This window comes from Podarcis bocagei (assembly GCF_964188305.1).
Source record: "Podarcis bocagei genome assembly, chromosome: 1".
Lineage (NCBI taxonomy): Eukaryota > Metazoa > Chordata > Lepidosauria > Squamata > Lacertidae > Podarcis > Podarcis bocagei.
This window is the reverse complement of record NC_138125.1, coordinates 54,512,770-54,532,202: the sequence shown is the minus strand read 5'-3', so window position 1 is coordinate 54,532,202 and position 19,433 is coordinate 54,512,770. Positions and strand designations below refer to the sequence as shown.

The 19,433-nt window shown below is 44.5% G+C and overlaps 1 protein-coding gene across 2 annotated transcripts in view; it reads left to right on the top strand.

Annotated features, from left to right (window-relative positions):
• Positions 1–19,433, top strand: part of CD82 (CD82 molecule) — a 65,918-nt gene that overhangs the window by 38,591 nt on the left and 7,894 nt on the right. For both annotated transcript variants that reach the window (XM_081166514.1, XM_081166515.1), the window contains exons 3-6: positions 7,943–8,015; positions 9,928–10,052; positions 11,486–11,560; positions 19,287–19,394. In XM_081166514.1, the coding sequence (XP_081022640.1) occupies positions 7,943–8,015; positions 9,928–10,052; positions 11,486–11,560; positions 19,287–19,394 (381 nt within the window). The remainder of the gene's footprint in view (positions 1–7,942; positions 8,016–9,927; positions 10,053–11,485; positions 11,561–19,286; positions 19,395–19,433) is intronic.

The window sequence follows — 19,433 nt, the reverse complement described above, 5'->3', positions numbered from 1 at the left end:
ATCACTAATGGTTCTATCTACTGTAAAACCTTTCCCTCATATATCACAGATGAAATGATAGATTATCTTTGCGACTAATGTTTGCCCCCCCCCCCCGCTCCCACACTACAGCATGATTCTTGATTTTTACCTCTTTTTTTCCTTCACATTTTTTATCCTTTTATTCTCTCCCCCCCTCCCCCCCCCCAGAACAGCCATTCTCTCAGCAGGGTGTTAGTGTTGAAATGTTCAGCTGACCTTTCTCCCGGCTTCATTCCCTGTCTTTTGTCAATATTCAATACTGCTTCATGACAGTTTTGTATCTGAGGCCACTCCACCTTTTGATCTTGGTTATTGGATGGTTTATACAATTCTTTGGGTAAATGAATTGGTTGGGAAAGAAGTCTGTATTGTGTTCAATAACATTTGAAGAATATGCATAGCCAAGGTCAAGGAAATCAACTTTGACAAGGGCCTCATCTTAATAACTGATTCTTCTCATTGAGCTAAACCATATCTATTTTTAGTGTATCAAACTTACTTTGCAACACAAATTCCAATTAATATGGACACCTCCCATTTCCTCCTTCCATTCTTTTTTTCTGGTGTCTTGTTTATTATTTATCTTTTTTATATACATGAAGCATCTGATCTTTGTAACATCTCAAGAATTAATAATAGCAGATACTGGCCCCTGATAATTCATCAGACTTGTCGCTTTCAGAAGCTTACTACCTGGAAGCCAAGAGGCTTGAAGAACTCAAATTATTTGTAAATTTCGATAATAAACTGATATGATTCACATCTTCCAGACTGATGTGCCGATTGGAACTTGGTTAATCATCAGAGTTTGCACATCCTGAATATTCTGGCAGTTTTTGACTCAAAATGTATCAAATGATGTTTTTTTGAAATGCATATTTTGGGAGAAATATTTCTAAGCCATAATCCATATCCTTTTTTAAAATTGCAAATTAATGCAGAAACATCCATACCTGGCAGTTCTGTTAAGACATGATTGCCAATTGTAGCAATTTAATTGGCAGCTGTAATATGCCAAATCCTTGTGTTTTTAAAGTCTGCGGTGCTCAAAATACCAAGTCCCTTATAGTTTCTCTTTTCTCCTGTGCATACTGCATATTTTAACAATTTGACATTCAAAGAACCCCAAAAGTGTTCTGCTTCAGTGGGAGAATGCATTTAATGTTGTGCAATATATTCAAAGGACACAATCTCCCAATCTAGAGTTAATTCCAGACTGACAGTGAACTGTCACAAGTTTCTTCTTGGGCACTTCCTATTTGTAAACTGACTGGTGACTTGTTGAGCTCTATTTGGAAACGTTTCAACTTTGAGGAAATGCTGTGTTGAAAGGAACTGGGGTTTTGAACTCAAAAAGACTCTTCCCTTTGTACAGATGGTGTTCTTATTCTCCAGCTTTTATCTGCAACGTTTAACACCTAGTGTTACTCCTTGTCAACAAAATCCAACCGCTTCTTTTGGAGAACTGCTGCTCTAGTCCTCTTTTGCATCTGGAGCATCTGCTGAGTCTTTTACTCTGGTGGAGGTATAAATGTAGATGCTAACTAGAATCCTCCACCTTCCTCTGAATGGATCAGCTCCAAAGAACCATAGTTAAAGGCACCTGGTCTAGCGAGAAGACAATGGGGTGTAGGGTATACATTTCTACATGAGCTTCTCTTAAAGGCCTCATGTTCACTGCTGCCTTATCTGGGTTAGAGCATAGGAGTTCCTCCTGGCTTAACTTGTTTGGCCTTACTTCTGAAGTTTTGTTTAGGAGCACCACTATCGATGAGATACAGTCTTTATTTCTTGAACCAAAATTAGGAGAAGCCTTCACACAATTAAGAGAGCCAGTGTGGTGTAGTGGTTAAGAGTGGTAGTCTTGTAATCTGGTGAACCGGGTTCGCGTCTCCGCTCCTCCACATGCAGCTGCTCAGTGACCTTGGGCTAGTCACACTTCTGTGAAGTCTCTCAGCCTCACTCACCTCACAGAGTGTTTGTTGTGGGGGAGGAAGGGAAAGGAGAATGTTAGCCGCTTTGAGACTCCTTAGGGTAGTGATAAAACGGGATATCAAATCCAAACTTTTCTTCTCTTCTTCTTCTTCACACTTGCATGCTCCACCCTTAGACTTGGAGTGTTGTAGAACATACCTTTTTTCTTTCATTCATGAGACCCTCTTCGTTCCGTATTTTCTTTCCTCTAGGGTTAAAAAGAGAAGTAGATTACACCAGACAAAATATCTTTCCTTGACAGTTACGGTGTATTCTTGGGCAGCCACCCCTCCCAGCCAAATGTAAGAACCCATCACTCTTTGTTTCACCTGAAGATTAAGCTGTGTGTTAGCTTGGTGCTTCACTTTAGGGTGAACTTTAGGGTGACTTCAGATCCTAAAAAAGAAAGCAGCAGCAGAGAGACTCTCATTCTGACATGTGTAAAGGGTGCCTCAAGATGCGAGTGCCGAATCCATATGAAACCTGTGCACAAGAAAGATGCACGTGTTTCCCCTGGCATCTAAAGCAACGTCAGTGATACAAACTGCAATGCCCTTGTTAGACGTTCTGGGATGTCCCCCATGCCCAGGTTGTGTTTAAATCATCACTAAGGTTCTTGCTTTCTCAAACAGTTGTGAATCAGAGTTCCCCTCCCTCTGCCACTCTTTCACCATGTGCCATGTAGAAACTGCAAGCAGGAAGGCTTGCCCAGATGGCACATCTGGAACTGGTTTTCAATTTGCTCTCTCTGCTAGCTCCCACCCCCCAGCTGTATGCTTCATTTCCATCTCCGAGCAATCGGCTTTCCAGTTAAGGCTGCCAGGGACCAAAGGTCGTGGATGGTTTTAGCATGCAGAGGAAGACTCTTTTAAGATCTAGTTCTACAGTGAGGTGGGGCTAAGTCTTTAAACACACAGTTAAAGATGCAGAACTCATTGAATACTAGTCCGGCTTCATCTTCAGAATTTGTTGGGGGACTGAGTGGGGGTGAATTGGATAGCAGAGCTATAACTACAGGGTGCAATATGCTGTCTGTTATTCCATAGCAGCATCACTTCATATTGGGTCTACGAGAGACAGTGTTCTATCCATTTTTGACTGTCGGAAATGATGGCTCAGTTGGTAGAGTATGAGACTCTTAATCTCAGGGTCATGGGTTCAAGCCCCACCTTGGGCAAAAAGATTCCTGCACTGCATGGAATTGAAGTGGATAACCTTCGTGGTCCCTTCCAGCTTTACAGTTCTATTTCGGTTGGCTCAGAGAGTATTTGTAATTATTGACCCCTTGATGTTAAAGACTGTTCCTGCCCTTTCTGAAATGGGATACAAGCAGGGGAAAGGAAGTGGCTTTATCTGCATGCTTGGGCACTTGAATTCTTCTAGCATTACTGGGATGGAAGACATTCCAGTACGAATACTAAGGTATTTGAAGCTATGTTGCCGCAAGTTTCTGGGGTTTCTGGGCCACTGCCTGGTCTGTGTGCAATCCATTAAACTATTTTGGTGGTACTAAATAGAGTTTCTCATTTCCCCCTTCCTTCTGTGCTTCATTGGCATCCACTAGCAAAGGGAGCGGGGTGGGGAAAACGATGTATACCATGTTTCATTCCAAGTGTCTTCCTGGGGAAACAAGCGGTTGCATTCAAAGCAGTTCCTTGTGCAAGCAGAATGCATTCCCCTTGCAAAGCAAGGCTTCCCCTCCTCACCCCGCATGACTTTTATGTTTCTTTTGGGGGTTCCCACAACCCTCTGAAGTAGATTTGGGTGTGGGGTGTGCATGGGAGAGGGGGAGGGGGAGTCCCATGCATGGCGTTCCTTGGTGGAATACCATCCAGGCAGGACATGAAGGTTGGCAGTGGCCAGACCTCACCTGAATTGCAGCTTCTTCCCTGAATGTACCGTAGTTGAAGAGGGTGAATGGGAAGAATGATTGCACTATGCAATAATTGTCCCCATTAAACTGTGCTCCTTTGGAGAGAGCAGGCGATACACGCATCTCATGATAATAGAACTATGCAGATAAATAGATTTGTGCCATGTTTTGCAGTGTTTTTGACGTGTGTCGGTGTGCAGCAAACATACTTGTGAATTAGCCTTGATTTGAGACTTCAGGTGACTCGATCTGGCCCTGTCAAGAGTGCAGGTTAACTGTCTCTATAGCAACTTTTTCAGGGAAGAAGACAAAGGGCGAGAGGCACTAAAGGGAACTTAATCTGAGTGGTGACGGCGGCGAATCTATGCATCTACAATGGGCTGCGGAAAAGCTTTGCCCTGCAGTAACCCTGCTCGCCTCCCTGTTGCCACAGCACTTCAGCAAAGTGGATATTTTCACTCTTCCTCCGATTCCAGGCTTTCCACATCCCCCTCCTCTTCCCGCTCTGCAGCCTGTAAAGCCAAGTTATGTTCTTGGAGCCCTGATGAGATGGCTCTGAGCTGACAGGAGGTGGATCCAAGCTGCTTGGCTTGAATAAATCCAGATCTGAGCGGCAAAGTATTTTCCCACATTTTGCACAGAATGAAGTGGAAAGTCTCTCGAGGGAGACGGCTGGCTGAAGCAAATGGTGCTCAGAGGGGTAGATGGTTGGAATTCTCTCCCAGTAGACTTTTCTGGGCTTCCTCTGGCAAGGCCACAGGTGACAGGAAGCATCTGTTCTTCAAGACTCCTCTAACCCTCCTTTGTTTCCACTACCTTTTGCCTCAGGGGAAAGAGCTGCTTTTTCTGCAGTTCCATGGCATCTGAACCTTTGGGAAACTAAAGTTCAACCTGTGCATAAATGGCAGGCCAAACAAGGTTAGGCTATTCTCACATGTATAAAACTTGGTGGCTTTTGTAATAGGATGCCCACATGGTTCCCTAATAAGCTTACTGTTTTTACCAGTGCTGGCACAAGCTCTCCCTTTGGAATAAGTTTTTTCCTAGGAGGAGCTTGCACTGCATGGAGATCTGCTCTACAGAAAACTATTCACTATGTAAACAGCTGCTACCTGGTGGTCATAATTCACTTGCCAGAGCTAAGATAATACAGGAGGGAAAGCAAGACTGCTGCTGCAATGTCTTATTGGCAAAGAGAACTAAATGTTAAGTATGAGCAGGTTGGTTTTATCCCTAGGCTTCTCCCTGTGTTTACTATAGCAAGGGGAGCCCATTTTGCCAATGCCACCTTGTCACTGTGAGCTAACTTCACAGAGATCTCATCTTTTCCACAGCTCCCTTGGAGGCAGGTGAACTATATTGGCAGTTCTTTGAATGGAACCATCACTTTTCCAGTTTGTCTGGCTTTCTGTATTTTGTAGCAACAACATGGAGGCAGTGGGAGAAAATTCCGCATTTCTGCTGACAGTGTTAATGATCCTTTCATGACTGATGCGAGGCCCTGACAGAATACAGTCTGTTTCACATAAGCGGGTATAATAAACATCCTGTGTACAGATTATTCTCAAAACACTCTAAAGTTCTGGAGGAGGTTTTGAATTACTGGCCTCTAGCCAGCAAATAGGTCTGCATGCTGTGTACTGTTAGATTATTTTGTTCTTCAATGTTTACTATAGGAGCTATTTATATTCATGTGTGCCATGGAAGTCTCACTTAATTGTTAAGTATAAAGTGTTTGGCATGCGCTTGTTTTCCTTTACTGCTGACCAGGTGGAAAGCAACCTGTAACACACAGAAGTCCTGTCTGTGAAAGTTTCATTGTGTAATAAAAATATCTGGACGTTCTAGTTGCAGAGCAGGGGGGCGGGGGACCTTTTCCGCTCCGTATTTCCTTCTGGGTAACCTTCTGGGACCCACATGCCAATGTTGCACAGGGCCAGAGTCCAACCTGAGCAGAGCAACCAACGTAAATTTTTTCTCTGTACTGCTGACTGATTTCTCCAGCCACCCCTCTCTGTCCTCTACCCAGGCAAGCAAGATGTATTCCAGCTAGGCAAAAGTACTTCCAGCCAGGGCAAAAGCAGGGCTGGTAAAAGATGTGGTCTGGAGATAGCAGAGTGGGAATATAGCCTGGCAAGCCAGCCAGTGTGGTGTAGTGGCTAGAGTTTGGGACTAGGATCTGGGAGACCAGCTTTCAAATCCTTACTTGGCCATGCAACTGAGTGACCTTGGGCCAGTCACTGTCTCTCAGTCTAGCCTTGAAGAGGTGGGCTATAAAGGTAGGCTATAAAGACAATAAATAAGAGTCTCGAGGGCCAACTAGAGGGTCTTGAAGGGGTGCATTTGCCCCCTGGGCCTGAGGTTTCCTACTCCTTGTTGTAGAACTTGGGGAAAGGCAAGTCCCTGCCCTGACCATTTGAATTCAGCCTTGGCAGAGGGGTCTGCAGAGATTTTCTAGACCTATCCTCCTTGCCCTGGGTTGACTTTGTGATTTGCTAGATCAAATCTGCATTATGCCCCTGGGATTATTGTCCCATTCTCATCCGAGGATGAGGGCTGCCAGTTGGCTCCCACTGACGGAACACTGTTGGACTGCGACGTGTTTGCAGCTCGCTTGCCAACTGATGGCTCTGTGCCTTAGGTTTTGCTGCCATATGACTGTTGCACGACTCATGGCTTCACTTAATTCTGGTTTGTAGGCAAATTTTTAGCCTGCGTGTTTATCACAGGAGGATGCACAGCAGAACAGGCTTCCTGTTTCTTTATTAAAGTGTGATCAGATGTAAAAAAAAGAAAAAGGTCTGATACAAGCCCTTATTCAGCTGTTTCCTTGTATTCTTTCTGCTTATGCCAAGACACACTGGTCCTATTGTGCTCTTCGCTACAGGCATGCTAACAGGGGTCTTGTGGCATGTTAGCAGCAGAAATAGATGTTATAATACACCTTAACCTGAGTGGTATGGCAAGCTACCTTCCAATTATTCTGCCTTTTTAAAAGCAGCTGTCTCTGGCAAGTCGACCTACTGCTTCATACTTCATGTGGAGGCCTGCATGATTGAGTGCTCCTCTCCAACTGTGTTTTAGCCTAGCCTTCTCCCTGACATTTAGCTCTCTTTGTGGAGTGATTGTAGTTTACTTTTTGGTATGGAAAAACATTCAATCTTGTCAGACCCCACAGTCAGTTTGAAGCAATAAACCTTAGGCAGGTTAACCACTTCAGTGGGAATGATGTCCAGGTTGCTAGCTTTCGAGCCATCCTTTTTTAGATAGCTTTTATGAATTTTATGAAATAAATAAAAACCATTGAAGCGGTGTTTTGAAGACTGCTTAGTTTAGCTCTTTTGTCTTTCCACTTTGCTTGACTTGTTATCACAAAGCAAAATAAAAACAAACAAACCAGGCTATATAATACCGATAACTTGCTTTTTGTTCTAAATTAACTGTAGCAAAGATGCTTGGTGCTTTGTTTTAAGTAGACCATTCTTTGTTCTAGACAACTCATGCCTAACATATACGCTATGAGCGAATCTGCTGTGTGCTGGCAGGACTCTTAACGCTGTTTAGAAATGGGGGACTTAAAAGAACTGCTGTTTGATGGTGGGGGACCTGGCTACCCAGATGTTGGACTCCAATTCCTACCAGCCCCAGCCAGCATGACCAGTGGTGACAGATGATGAGCCCATCAACATCTGGAGAGCCACAGATTCCCCACCACTGCTTTAGTTTGATTGACAGCTTCACATAGCTGAAGGCTCCTGAATTACTTATATCTAGCTGGAAACTACTGTAAGTTGGAGGTAGATAATATTTCAGTAATGGATAGGCGGAAATACCCAGAAAAACGGAAGTGGGTAAAACTTGTTAGCTTAAATACTAGGGCCAGCTGGGATGGATTTTATCTTTGTACTTTGCTCCTAGAAGCATCAGTGTGACCCTTTCAGAAAAATAGGTTTGTACTAGAGGGAACTTGTGCTATTGCATAAGGTGCTTTTGGAGACTCTTCTAGTGTAAAAGTAGCATAAGAAAAACACTTTTTGTACAATCTGTTTTCAGTAACCAAAACTTGTTTTCCAGATCTTGGGTGCTGTGATCCTGGGCTTCGGAATATGGATTTTGGTTGACAAGAATAGCTTCATTTCAGTTTTGCGTAAGACTGCTTTTCTTATCTTTGCATTTGTTCCTTGGGTGTTTATCTGTCAAGAGAGAACACCATGTTGTGCTTACTAAATTGTAAAGGGAAGCCCATCTGAACAGCAGCCCCCCTTCAGATCATAGTCCAAAGCAAAGGTGGCTTCCTGCTAGATTTAGAAGAGCTTTCTATTGCTAACCATCCTTTTCTTTCTTGGAAGGCTATGTCAGGTCAGACAGAAAGCATTAGCCTTAAAGTTCTCCAAGGCTTGGTAACTTTGGTTCACCTCAGCAAAAGTCTGAGGGACAGATTTGGTAAAGGGGAACTGCCAAGCTAATGCATTTCCTTAAAAAAAAAACCCTCCCTGTGCAGTTGTGTATGCTATTTCCACTTTCCATGTTCTTTATCTGGGTCAGTGCTACAGTATTACTCACAAGGGAGAAATAACAAGAAAGGGCTATGCTGAAAAGTGTGTTTTAAACCAAGTCCCCCCCTTTTTAAAACAAATGCTTGCAGCCATTTTTAGACTGCAGAAGCAGTCAAGGCTTTGCCTTGTGACCTAGTTTTCTCCTTGTGGTCTAGAACCAAAACTAATAGCTGTATGAACTGAGCAGCTCAAAAGGAGTTTTGCCCACACTGAGCCTATGGACTGGTTTTGCTTGCCAAGGACTTGAAGTATTCTGTATATGGGCTCCTTTCCTGCCCCAGCCCTGTTCCTTTCTTGCTTGTAATCTCACTGCATGTAGGCAGTATTTTTTCTGCTTCCTTCCTTGAGATCCCAGATGAAGCCCTTTCCCCTCCCTTTTCTCATTTCTCTCCCCCCCTTTTTATTTTTTATTTTTGCTTTGGTAACCTTAACAAAGTCTGGGAAGGAACTTTACACAGCAGGGCATTCCAATCCATTGCCAGAGAGGCCTCCCCCCCCCCCTTGTGCTTATCTGGCTTTTTTCCCAGAAACGAGGAAAAAGATGGCGCAAGAGGGAATATAAACTGTGAGCCTTTTGCCAACAAGGTTTGAGGAGCTTTCCTCCAAAATCCAAGACGTGCTGCAGGCTGTGGACTGAGCCCAGGCTGTGCCTTTCTGCTACAGTCTCTTTTTCCAAGGCTTTGTCTCAGTGCCTATCTATACCAGCGTTCACCAAGGTGGAGCCCTCTAGATGTTTTTTGGACTACGGCTTCCAGCATCCCTAGCCAGTGACCATGGTGACTGAGGCTGATTGGAATTGGAGTCCGGAAACATCTGAAGGGCACACCATTGACAACCCCTGCCCTGTACATTTGGAAAGGCAGCCAGGTTGGGTCCATCATATGAGTTAGTTGCCACTGCCCCATGTGAGAAGTTTTGCATAACCATCAGTGGAAGTGTCTTGTGATCCCACAGTAAGATGCAACATGCAAACTCTCTCACACCCCACCCAGTAAGCTAATATTAACGCCACCAGCACTACTGTTTGGCAAGGAAACAGTTCGCTTTCCTTACCTTTTTAAGGGTGTTTGCTGAACTGGGTTAGAGGGGGATAACTGGGGTTTGGTGGCTGCATATTAGAAGATGTGCATCCTTCAAAGGCCAATTCTACCTTGCAACTTAGCAGTTGTCTCAGAGGAATCTTTTGGGAGCAGCTAACTAGACTCTGGGAGTAGAGTGAACAGAGACAGGATAAAGTCTTCTTTTGTGCTCCTCTTCCTTGCCTAGTCATCAATTCCTATTATGCAGCCTTCTCTCCTTCATCGCCCCACTTCACTTCTCTGACTGCCTATTTGTGGATCCCTCCATCACAAGCAACCTTCACATGGCCTTTGATTATCTAGGCCTGAAGTTCTTAGCTCTCTGAAGCGCATGTGGCTCTGAGCAGTCTTGTTTTTCTGGAGCTAACCAATGTTAAAAGAATCCTCCTTCACTTTGTGTCCTTTTCTCTTCTGGTTTCCACAGAGACCTCATCGTCGTCGCTGAAGATTGGGGCATACATTCTCATTGGAGTCGGTGCCGTGACCATGTTGATGGGGTTCCTGGGCTGCATTGGAGCAGTCAATGAGATCCGCTGTCTCTTGGGTCTGGTGAGTGAAAAGAGATAAATGCTACTTTAAGTGACTTGCTGGTACTGCCTGAGGGCTGCAGTTGAACTAGAGACCAAGGCATGCAGGAATATCGACTACAGTTGATGGAGAAGTACAGTACTTCGGAATTCTAAGCGAGACATTCCTGGCTTCACAGAAAACTGAGGCATCTAGAGAAGGGCCTCCAAAGTTAAGCCGGCGGCAACTTTAGTCTCTTTGGCTGTCCTGTCCTGTCCCTTTCCCAGGGAAAACACACCTGATGCCTGTTATGTTTCTTTGATGTCCATGCAAAGTCCTTTTCAGACAAGGAATAGTGATTGCTAGCTCCTTCATTTGATTATCATGTTGCTATTTTGTTGGATAAGGTGGTGGTTTCTTTTAAAAATAAATCAGTAACCTATAATTAATCTAAATAAGGACATATGAAGATGGAATGATATTGGGTTGCTAATAGGTAAAAAATAGGTGTGACCAAGTTTTTGAATATTGGTGTGTGTGTGTGTGTGTGTGTGAGAGAGAGAGAGAGAGAGAGAGAGAGAGAGATATGCATGGATGTGAAATAATTTGTGTGTATACATATGTGTGTATAAATATTATGCATCACCCCAGGTTTCAGTTTGCACTTGCCATTATGGGAGCTTTTCTCCCCTGTAGGTGAGGAAAATTATGGGTGGGATTAACCCAAGAAGCCTTGTCAGTGGAAGCTCTGTGCAAGGACTTTCGCTGTGCAGTGGGGCTTTCCCCCTACTGTGATTCTGCCCCCCTCCCATGCTTCTCAGTTGGCTCTGGAAGTGGGGGACGGGAGAGCCCCCAGAACAGGGCTTAGACAAATGAAGTTTCTGTAATAGTGTATTGTTGAATTCTAACATTTATTTTTGATTCTCATATGTATCATGAAATCCAAGTGTTACATGAGACCTTTCTGAATCTTCTGGGATGCTGTGAGCCCCCAAAGTTGTCTTGACATCTGTTGTCCTTTGTATGCAGTACTCAGCCTGGCAGCTGAACTGTCTTTCTTTTTTGTATCGTGAAAAGTGATACTCCCATATATTGGGCGAAGCTTTTGAGCTATGCAACAATGAGTACCAGGCCGGTTGGGGGAGACTCTTGAACTGCTTCCAGTTTGGGCAACTACCCTGTGTATATCTGGGCCAAGTTCTTGTTGGAACACCTGGAAGGAGCCAATTTATGAGCTTATTGCACTTGAAGAGTAGGCAAAAATGGGGGAAAATGTTTTTATTGGCTGTGTTGCATGGGAAATAACTGTACGCACTCCTAAAAAGAAAAAGAAAACAGGCTATCTCAAAAACTCATTCTTCTTACGCCTGACTCTGTTCCATAGGCTGTCCCCTGAAGAGCTTTTCCTGAGGTTGCTGCCTATAGGAATGACCATGCCAAACACCAAGTGATGTTGTGCTATTTCTTTTTTTCAGTACTTCACCTGCCTGTTGCTGATCCTCATAGCCCAGATAGCTGCTGGCGTGCTCATCTACCTCCAGCGGGATAGAGTAAGTGACTCCTTTCCTCTCCCACCTGCTTTCCATGGAAACTGTGCTTTTGTACCCTGTGCTTTCACCATATGCTCCTGGTTTCTGATGCAGAACTTAGATTTGCCATCCCTCTCTGGGAAAATTCTTAAATCTAGCTCTTGTAGATTTAAGAGCTAGTCCTTGGGCAAATGCCCCTGAGGTCACGTTTCCTTTCAAAATATTTCTCTTGATTGCTGTGTTCCCACACATACAATATCATGAGGTCGAGCTAAACAAAACATATGCCTGGATAGCTCAGTTGGTTAGAGCATGGTGCTGATAACGCCAAAATTGCAGGTTTCATCCCCGTATGGGACAGCTTAATATTCCTGCATTGGGTTGGACTGGATGGTTCTCTGCAATTCTATGATTCTATGTACAAAAGCAGATGGTTTATGCCGAATGAACACAGAAGGCTGAATAAAATGCTTCACTAGTGGACTTCTGCTAGCGCCATGGACTTCACCTTTCTTCTTCCCCAGGGGCAGATCTGGGGAACTGGAGGAGAATGTGCAAGTCAGCACTGGATACAACCCATAGCATTTACTGCATATTTCAGGGGTATAGGATGGTTTGTGTTGAATTTGCTTTTTGCTGTTAACAGAAATTGGTTAGTGAAGTGTCTAGATAATAAATTAATTGCTCAAAGGGCAACTCCTAAAACTGGGGTGCAGTCTGCTTTGGGGGATTTTTTTTAGAAGGCTGGGAAATTCTAAGCCCTTATTCCCTGCTGACACATTATGCCATGCAGACTTGGTGCTCAGTAGTAGCCTCCTGCCTCAGAAGTGGTAGCACATTTTTTAGAATCTGGGTGAGAACCAATGTAAATAAAACTGTCATGATTTAATTTGGGGGTAGAGGAGCTCTGATCCTGTGCTGGTGATTGAATGCAAACTCCCATCCGCTCCAGACAGCGTGGCCAATGGTCAGAGTTTATGATAGTTCTAATCCAGCAACATCTGGAGGGCCACAAGTTTCTGGTCCATAGCCTAGTTAAAAACGAAATAGCAGCTGGGAGAAAGTTCCTCTAACCACTTCCCCGCTTGAGTGCTTCCTCTTAGGTGCATGTGTTCCAACTGTGTCTATAAACCTGGAACAGTCCTTATTTGCCAGCTGTCATGCACGGCACACCCCACTCCTTGTTTCATTGCTATTTTAGTGTCCTAGAGCTACCACTGGTGCCCTTCAAAAACTAAATTCTTATCTATTTTGTGTTTTTAATACTGTGAACTGCCCTGTGATCTTCTGATTATAGGAATGGTAAAAAAAATTAATAAATAACTGTAATAAAATTCTGAAAGGGTAGGGTTGCCCAGACATGGCATTATTGATTTCATTCTGGCATGTGGGTAGGCTGCCACTTCACACCTGCAGCTGTGTTTATTTCTGAGCTGTATTTTGAGACAAAGATGTAATTCTAGTATATAGTTTGCAAAAAGGACTAGCACTGTTTTAGCTTTGGAACCAATGCAGAATAGGCCAATACTGATTATATGAATGCAGCATGTGGACTAGAACTTTTCTGGGTTGTGGTGTGTGTGTGAAAGAGAAAGTGGGCTCTTTGCCATCCTTGGTATGAGAACTGGGACATTTCCTTTGTATAGTGTGGGTCTGAAGCAGGGTGGTAAAAATTATGTAAAATTTGGCTTTACATAATTGCCAGATTGACATGCTTGAGCCCCTTCCTACAGTTAGTGTCAAACCGGATGGAGTAAAGCCTTTTCTGTTTGTATGGAATTTTTTAAAATGTCTCTTCTGTGACCTTTTTATGATCTCCTGCAGTGGTTGAACCTGTTCTGTGCTTTTAACTGGCTGTTTTACATTGTAAAATAGCCAGTCAAAACTGCAAAACTAGTTCAACAACAATATTCAGGATCTCGTCTCCTGCAACCTCTTTCACTTTAGCTGAGGTTGCTGTTGCGCTAAGAGAAAAAGTCTGCAAGAGACATTTTCCCTGATGCCAAAGAAAAAGACCCCTGGCTAGGTATAATGTATAAAGATTGCAATAGCCACCTCCTTCCTTCTTAAGGCATGTTATTCCATGAAGCTCCAGCAAATTTTTCTCCAGAACTCTTCTGCTGCTACCAGTCTTTGACTGAGGGTTTTTTTGTTCCCTCAAAGTCTGGTTTTCTGAGATATTTTTCTCCCTTTGATGCTGTAGATGTTTTGGGTTTGGCTTGTCATATTTTCCTCCACATTATAAAGATGGAGGCCTCTATGTGGAGAAGTTGCTGCAGGGTTGCTCTAGCAACAGCGGTTGGTCCTGAAGCCTCATTTTTCTTCTGCTTCATAATGGTGGGGAGGCATCTTTGGAAACATCACAGAACTCTTCTTGGCAGGAAGAGTCTGGCACACCAGTCTCCTCTCCCCTCATGTTGTTTGATAAAGGTGGGCCTACTTCCAGCTAGAATCTGGCTGCCAGGAGGCAAAGCCGGCAGGCCTCCGTCTTCCCCCTCTCTCATCCAGTGGTCTGAGTCACAATGTTGCATAGCTGAGTGTTTCATTTTGTGCAAAGGAGAACTTTCTTTTGGTTAAATTTTAGCTTTCATATGTGTCCTGGGGCCGTGAAACTACCAGTGCAATTTTGCAGGTGGGATTCAGTTGAATAACAGCAAATTCAGGTTTTGCAGTTGAAAGTGGATTTGGAGCTCTTGTGCAACAAGCGCTCTTTCTCTCCTCAGACTTTTTCCCGGAAGGAAAGTGGCAAGAAAATGCCCTGGCAAGTGTTGGGGAGGATAATTGCTTGAAGCAAGGTCTTATGGGCTCAATAAGCAGGTTATCTGGAAGTAAACCAGGCCTACCCAGTACACGCTGCTCCTGTCAGGAATTCCTGTTGCACTTGGGTCCTTCTTCCAGGCTTCTCATAGGCATCTGGTTAGTCACAGCATGATGTGAGAAGGTTGAACAACATGGGCCTTTTGTCTCATCCAGCAAGGATGCTCTCATGATCTCACTTTCAGTCCAGATGATGTTGGACTTCAGTTCCTATTAGCTCCAGCAAACATGAGCCATGGCCAGGGAAGATGGGAGTTGGGGTACAGCAGTGTCTGAGGACGCCATGTTGGCTACCCCATTAGACTGACTGAGGCAGATTATAGGGGCAAGAAGGACAGAACTGGGTGTACCACATGGTCTGCACATCTTATGTTGGCCCACTGTCCTCAGGTGCATTGGAGGATGCTGTCTCACCGCCTATGTTGAAGTGTGACTCTCTGTCCATACAACTGGCTTCTGTCAATGAATGGGGACAGGGTGCCATCTTTGCCTCAGGTAGCAAAATGTCTTAGATCAGCCCTTCCTTTGCCTTGCCTCTTCTCAAAGATACTTTCCCCTCAGTTCTCATTTACTTTGGGCCAAGCAAGGCATGATATTAAAATGCATGTCTGCATTTAATGTGCACTATATGGAAATTATTGGGAGCCCGCTCAGGCAGAAACTGGGGTGGAAGAGCCTCTGTTTCTGGAATCTGACTTGTAGTCAGTGAGGTAGTATTAAATGGAAACTTTTGACCTCTCTTGCTTTTCCATGGTATGTATGCAAACTCTCATCAAGGGGAAATTGTGAAACATTTCATTGTTCCTGTCTGATCTCATAACTGGGGCTGCCAGACAGTAACCCAGACGCCTGTACCATACATAGCTCGGGATGTGAGCTTGTGCTTCACCTACTTGACACTTGCTGGGCTCGTGCCTCAGGAGTCCTCCCCAATGATTCAGTGACACAAACGGGCCAAAGAAAAGCTGGCTAACTTCTTCTTCCAAAACCTCCAGCTGTTGGCAGTACCCTGTAGAAACTCTGTACTAGAAGGAAGGGCTTGCTCTCGGTTGCTGTCCCTTCCTGTATATTCTTGACCAAGATCACCCTCCTGTGACAAGCAGGTACCCTTTTTTAGGGTTAGAATATACACCATTAGCATGACTGTGTTCTTTGTGCCATTGGACCAGTCCGGTGTTCCCGCTCTGCTCTCGGAATTAGGTTTGTGCTTTCCTCCCCTTTTTGCTCCACATCCCACACAGATCCACACTTGTGGCCCTTCACTCTTTCAAAGCTATCCTCTGAATAGTATCCTGCTGAGGGTGACACACACAAAACCCTGAGATGTCATGCACATTTCTTGCTGTGACATCTTGTCGCAGGGGAAATTGCAAATATGCAAATGGAGGGAAGAGGGGAACCTGTGGACATGAAGCTCAGTGATGCAACACACCAAGCCACTGTTCAGGTGGAACATCCTTGTGTTTTGTTAGGTGGCTGTGGATTCATTTTTTTAACTGATTAAGTGTGGGCTCAACATGCTAATAATCTGATTTAATATTCAGGCTATTTTTAACATGAGGTGAATGTTATTTTCTTTTTTTAAAAATAAATGTTTTATACTGTATCACACACACAAGCAACTAGTTCAAAAGATATGCTTGGTGTGTGTGTGTGTGTGTGTGTGTGTGTGTTACTGTGTTATTTGGGGGAATTGCAGGGAAGACATTGAATTCCTATTTGGAGAGGAAAAGGCTGAATGCATTTGGAAGTCATGTCATCTACTTAACCAGGAATGGAGAGGGGATTGGGAGCTACAGACTGTAGTTGCATGACAAGGAAAAGGCACAGTACACATACATGGACATTGGACTAATCCATGCATTTCTAATCTCATTCGCATATGACACTAAAAACTGATTCTGGGGCTAAGGTCTGGTGAGCCCACACCTAGGCAAAGGGTACAGTGCATCATGCCCACATCATTTGGGTGGGAAAGCATCGCTTGCCACTGACAATCTTGAAACTCGGACCTTTTCGGTTTTCCACATTTTGAGTCTGTAGCATGTAAAAGTGGTCTTCTCTTTTTAACACAGCAGAGGGGAGGGACAGGCTCCTTGCCTTCGTGCCATCTATGACTTAGGACAAAGGCAACCAGGACCAATTGCATTAGCGGCAGGAACCAGGTCAAGTTGCTTTGCTGCTCATCCCTCCTTTCCTCCCTGGGAGGAGCTGGAGCGAGAGGCAGAGAGCTTGGCCATGTAAACTGAGTAACAGAGGGCCAGACGTCAGCTGGGAGTGATTGTATGATTCTCTTCCATCTGACTGCATGGCCAAGAGGAATATATGAACAGATGCAGCCTCCTTCAGAGCGGCTTTGCTCGGAGGCAGTCTGTATGCAGCCACCACCGAGAACAGCCTTGCTCGGTTGTATGTCTGAGGAGAGTGCGAGCTTCATTGGGGCTGAGCAGGGCTGCCATATGGAGATCTATTTGACTGGCTGCCCTGTGGAAATTTGACCTAGTTCTGAAAGCCCATTACAAATGCTTCAAGTGCCAGCTTTGTCCCCAGCGTGACACTCTCGAGCTTGTACAGTCGAGTGCTGGGTACTTTGTGCTTGCAGAATTCGGAAGAGGAGCTTTATTTAAAATAGCTTGACAGGGACAGGCTGGCAGTGTGGTTTAGCGCAGTAACTGGGCCATCCCGCTTAAGTGAGCTCATGAACTGGTGTAAGCTGCAGTCAGAGAGATCTCCCGCTTTACTGGCCTAGACAGGCACAGTAATCAGATCTGGGGGGGGGAAGAAACCTGTGACCCAGTTGCATTGCCATCAGAGGAAATTTGCTTCATTTGCAAATCTGGAGGTTCACTAATACACATCTATTGATCATCTATATCCATCTATCCATCTGTCTATCTATCTATCTGTCATTCATCTACCATCATCATCCATCTATTTTTATTGACTTACAGAAATATGTACAAACTTGCACATAACCATACAAACAACAACAAAACCATACACAGAGCATATTCAATGTAAAAACAAAATAAAGAGATACAGTTACATATGACCACATTTTAAAGATGAATTTATATAGCCCAACCGCAATGAGGAGTGAGTCATGGGAGCGGTACTTCTATGACTCTCCCTATTTATATAATAAAAATATGGGTACCAGTGTGCGTCAAAACTGTCTCATTTGGCTTTGCTCCAGACCAGGCGTTCAGATAAAGCAATGTTCCATATATTAGTAAATCATGCCTCCCACATAGGAAGTTTTGATGATTTCTTGTATTGGGCTATTGCCAGTTTGGCTGACAATAATAATAATAATAATTATAATAATAATTTATTATTTATACCCCGCCCATCTGGCTGGGTTTCCCCAGCTACTCTGGGCGGCTTCCAACTGAATATTAAAAACAGTACAGCTTCAAACATTAAAAACTTCCCTAAAGAGGGCTGCCTTCAGATGACTTTTAAAAGTAAAATAGTTGTTTATTGCTTTGACATCTGCTGGGAGGGCGTTCCACAGGGTGGGTGCCACTACCGAGAAGGCCCTCTGCCTGGTTCCCTGTAACCTTACTTCTCGCAATGAGGGAACCGCCAGAAGGCCCTCGGCGCTGGATCTCAGTGTCCGGGCTGAACGATGGGGGTGGAGACGCTCCTTCAGGTATACTTGACCGAGGCCATTTAGGGCTTTAAAGGTCAGCACCAACACTTTGAATTGTGCTCGGAAACGTAAACAGAAATAGTAACATAAGCATTAGGTTTTCTTAAGTTGCAGGAAAATTGACATTGTTCTCTAAAGAAAGAAGGGCAAATATGGAGGCAAATACTGTTAAATAGCTGCTCTCGTTGAAAAAACCCAGCTTCAGAATGGCTGAATCTCCTCACATTCCCACCACTAATACAGTAATTTTGAGTTAACATCCTCTGGGAGGATCCTGACTTGAACTGGTCTCCTGTAGCTATGATTCTTATGGCATGAACCATGGGTGGGGAGCCCCGGGAGTGGGGAGGGGGTGAGAGGTGGAGTGCAAAAAATGAGAGTTGAGCGGAAGGTGTTCAAGATGTTTTCAAGCTGAGGCAGCCAACTGACCACTCTCTCTACAGAGCCTTCCCTCAGGAAAGGAAGCCTCTCTCTACAGAGCCTTCCCTCAGGAAAGGAAGCAGGAGTGGGGAGGGGGAGGATGTTTGTAGTTGCTTGACCCAGTATGGTGCCCACCCTTCAGAAAATGATGATTTGTCTGAAGAGGAGATGATCTAGGGACTTAGCCAGGCCATCCATAAACCATACATCCTTGCTTCTTATGAAGCTCTGGACTGTGTGTGTGTGTGTGTGTGTGTGTGTGTGTGTGTGTGTGTGTATTCACTACATGTTTAGAAAGGTTGCAGCTTTATAAATTGGTTGTGCCTTTTAGCTGAACCTAATACTGTATGAGGGACATGGGTGGCGCTGTGGTCTAAACCATTGAGCCTCTTGGGCTTGCCGATCGGAAGGTTGGCGGTTCAAATCTTTCCGACTGGGTGAGCTCCCGTTGCTCTGCCCCGGCTCCTGCCAACCTAGAAGTTCGAAAGCACACCAGTGCTTTCGAGGTACCACTGTGGTACCTCTGTGGCAGGAAGGTAAACAGCATTTCTGTGCACTCTGGCTTCCGTCACAGTGTCCCGTTGCACCATAAGCTGTTTAGTCATGCTGGCCATGTGACCCAGAAAGCTGTCTGTGGACAAACGCCGGCTCTCTCAGCCTGAAGCAAGATGAGCGCCACAACCCCATAGTTGCCTTTGACTGGACGTAACTGTCCAGGGATCCTTTACCTTTACCTTTAATACTGTATGGTAACCTGCATGTGTTCAACATGGGCTAAATGACTTTTTGAAATCTGTTGGACAAAGAGTGAGTGATCAATACTTAACCCCCCCTCTTTTTTTTTTTATTCATCAGCTCAGGAAAGAACTGGATATGATTGCTGGCAACCTCATTCAGAATTACAATCCCTATGACGACAAGAATAGGACCCTTGAGAATGCGTGGGACTATGTCCAGTTGCAGGTGAGTGGCCATGCAAGAGTTGATCAGACAAGGGGGAAA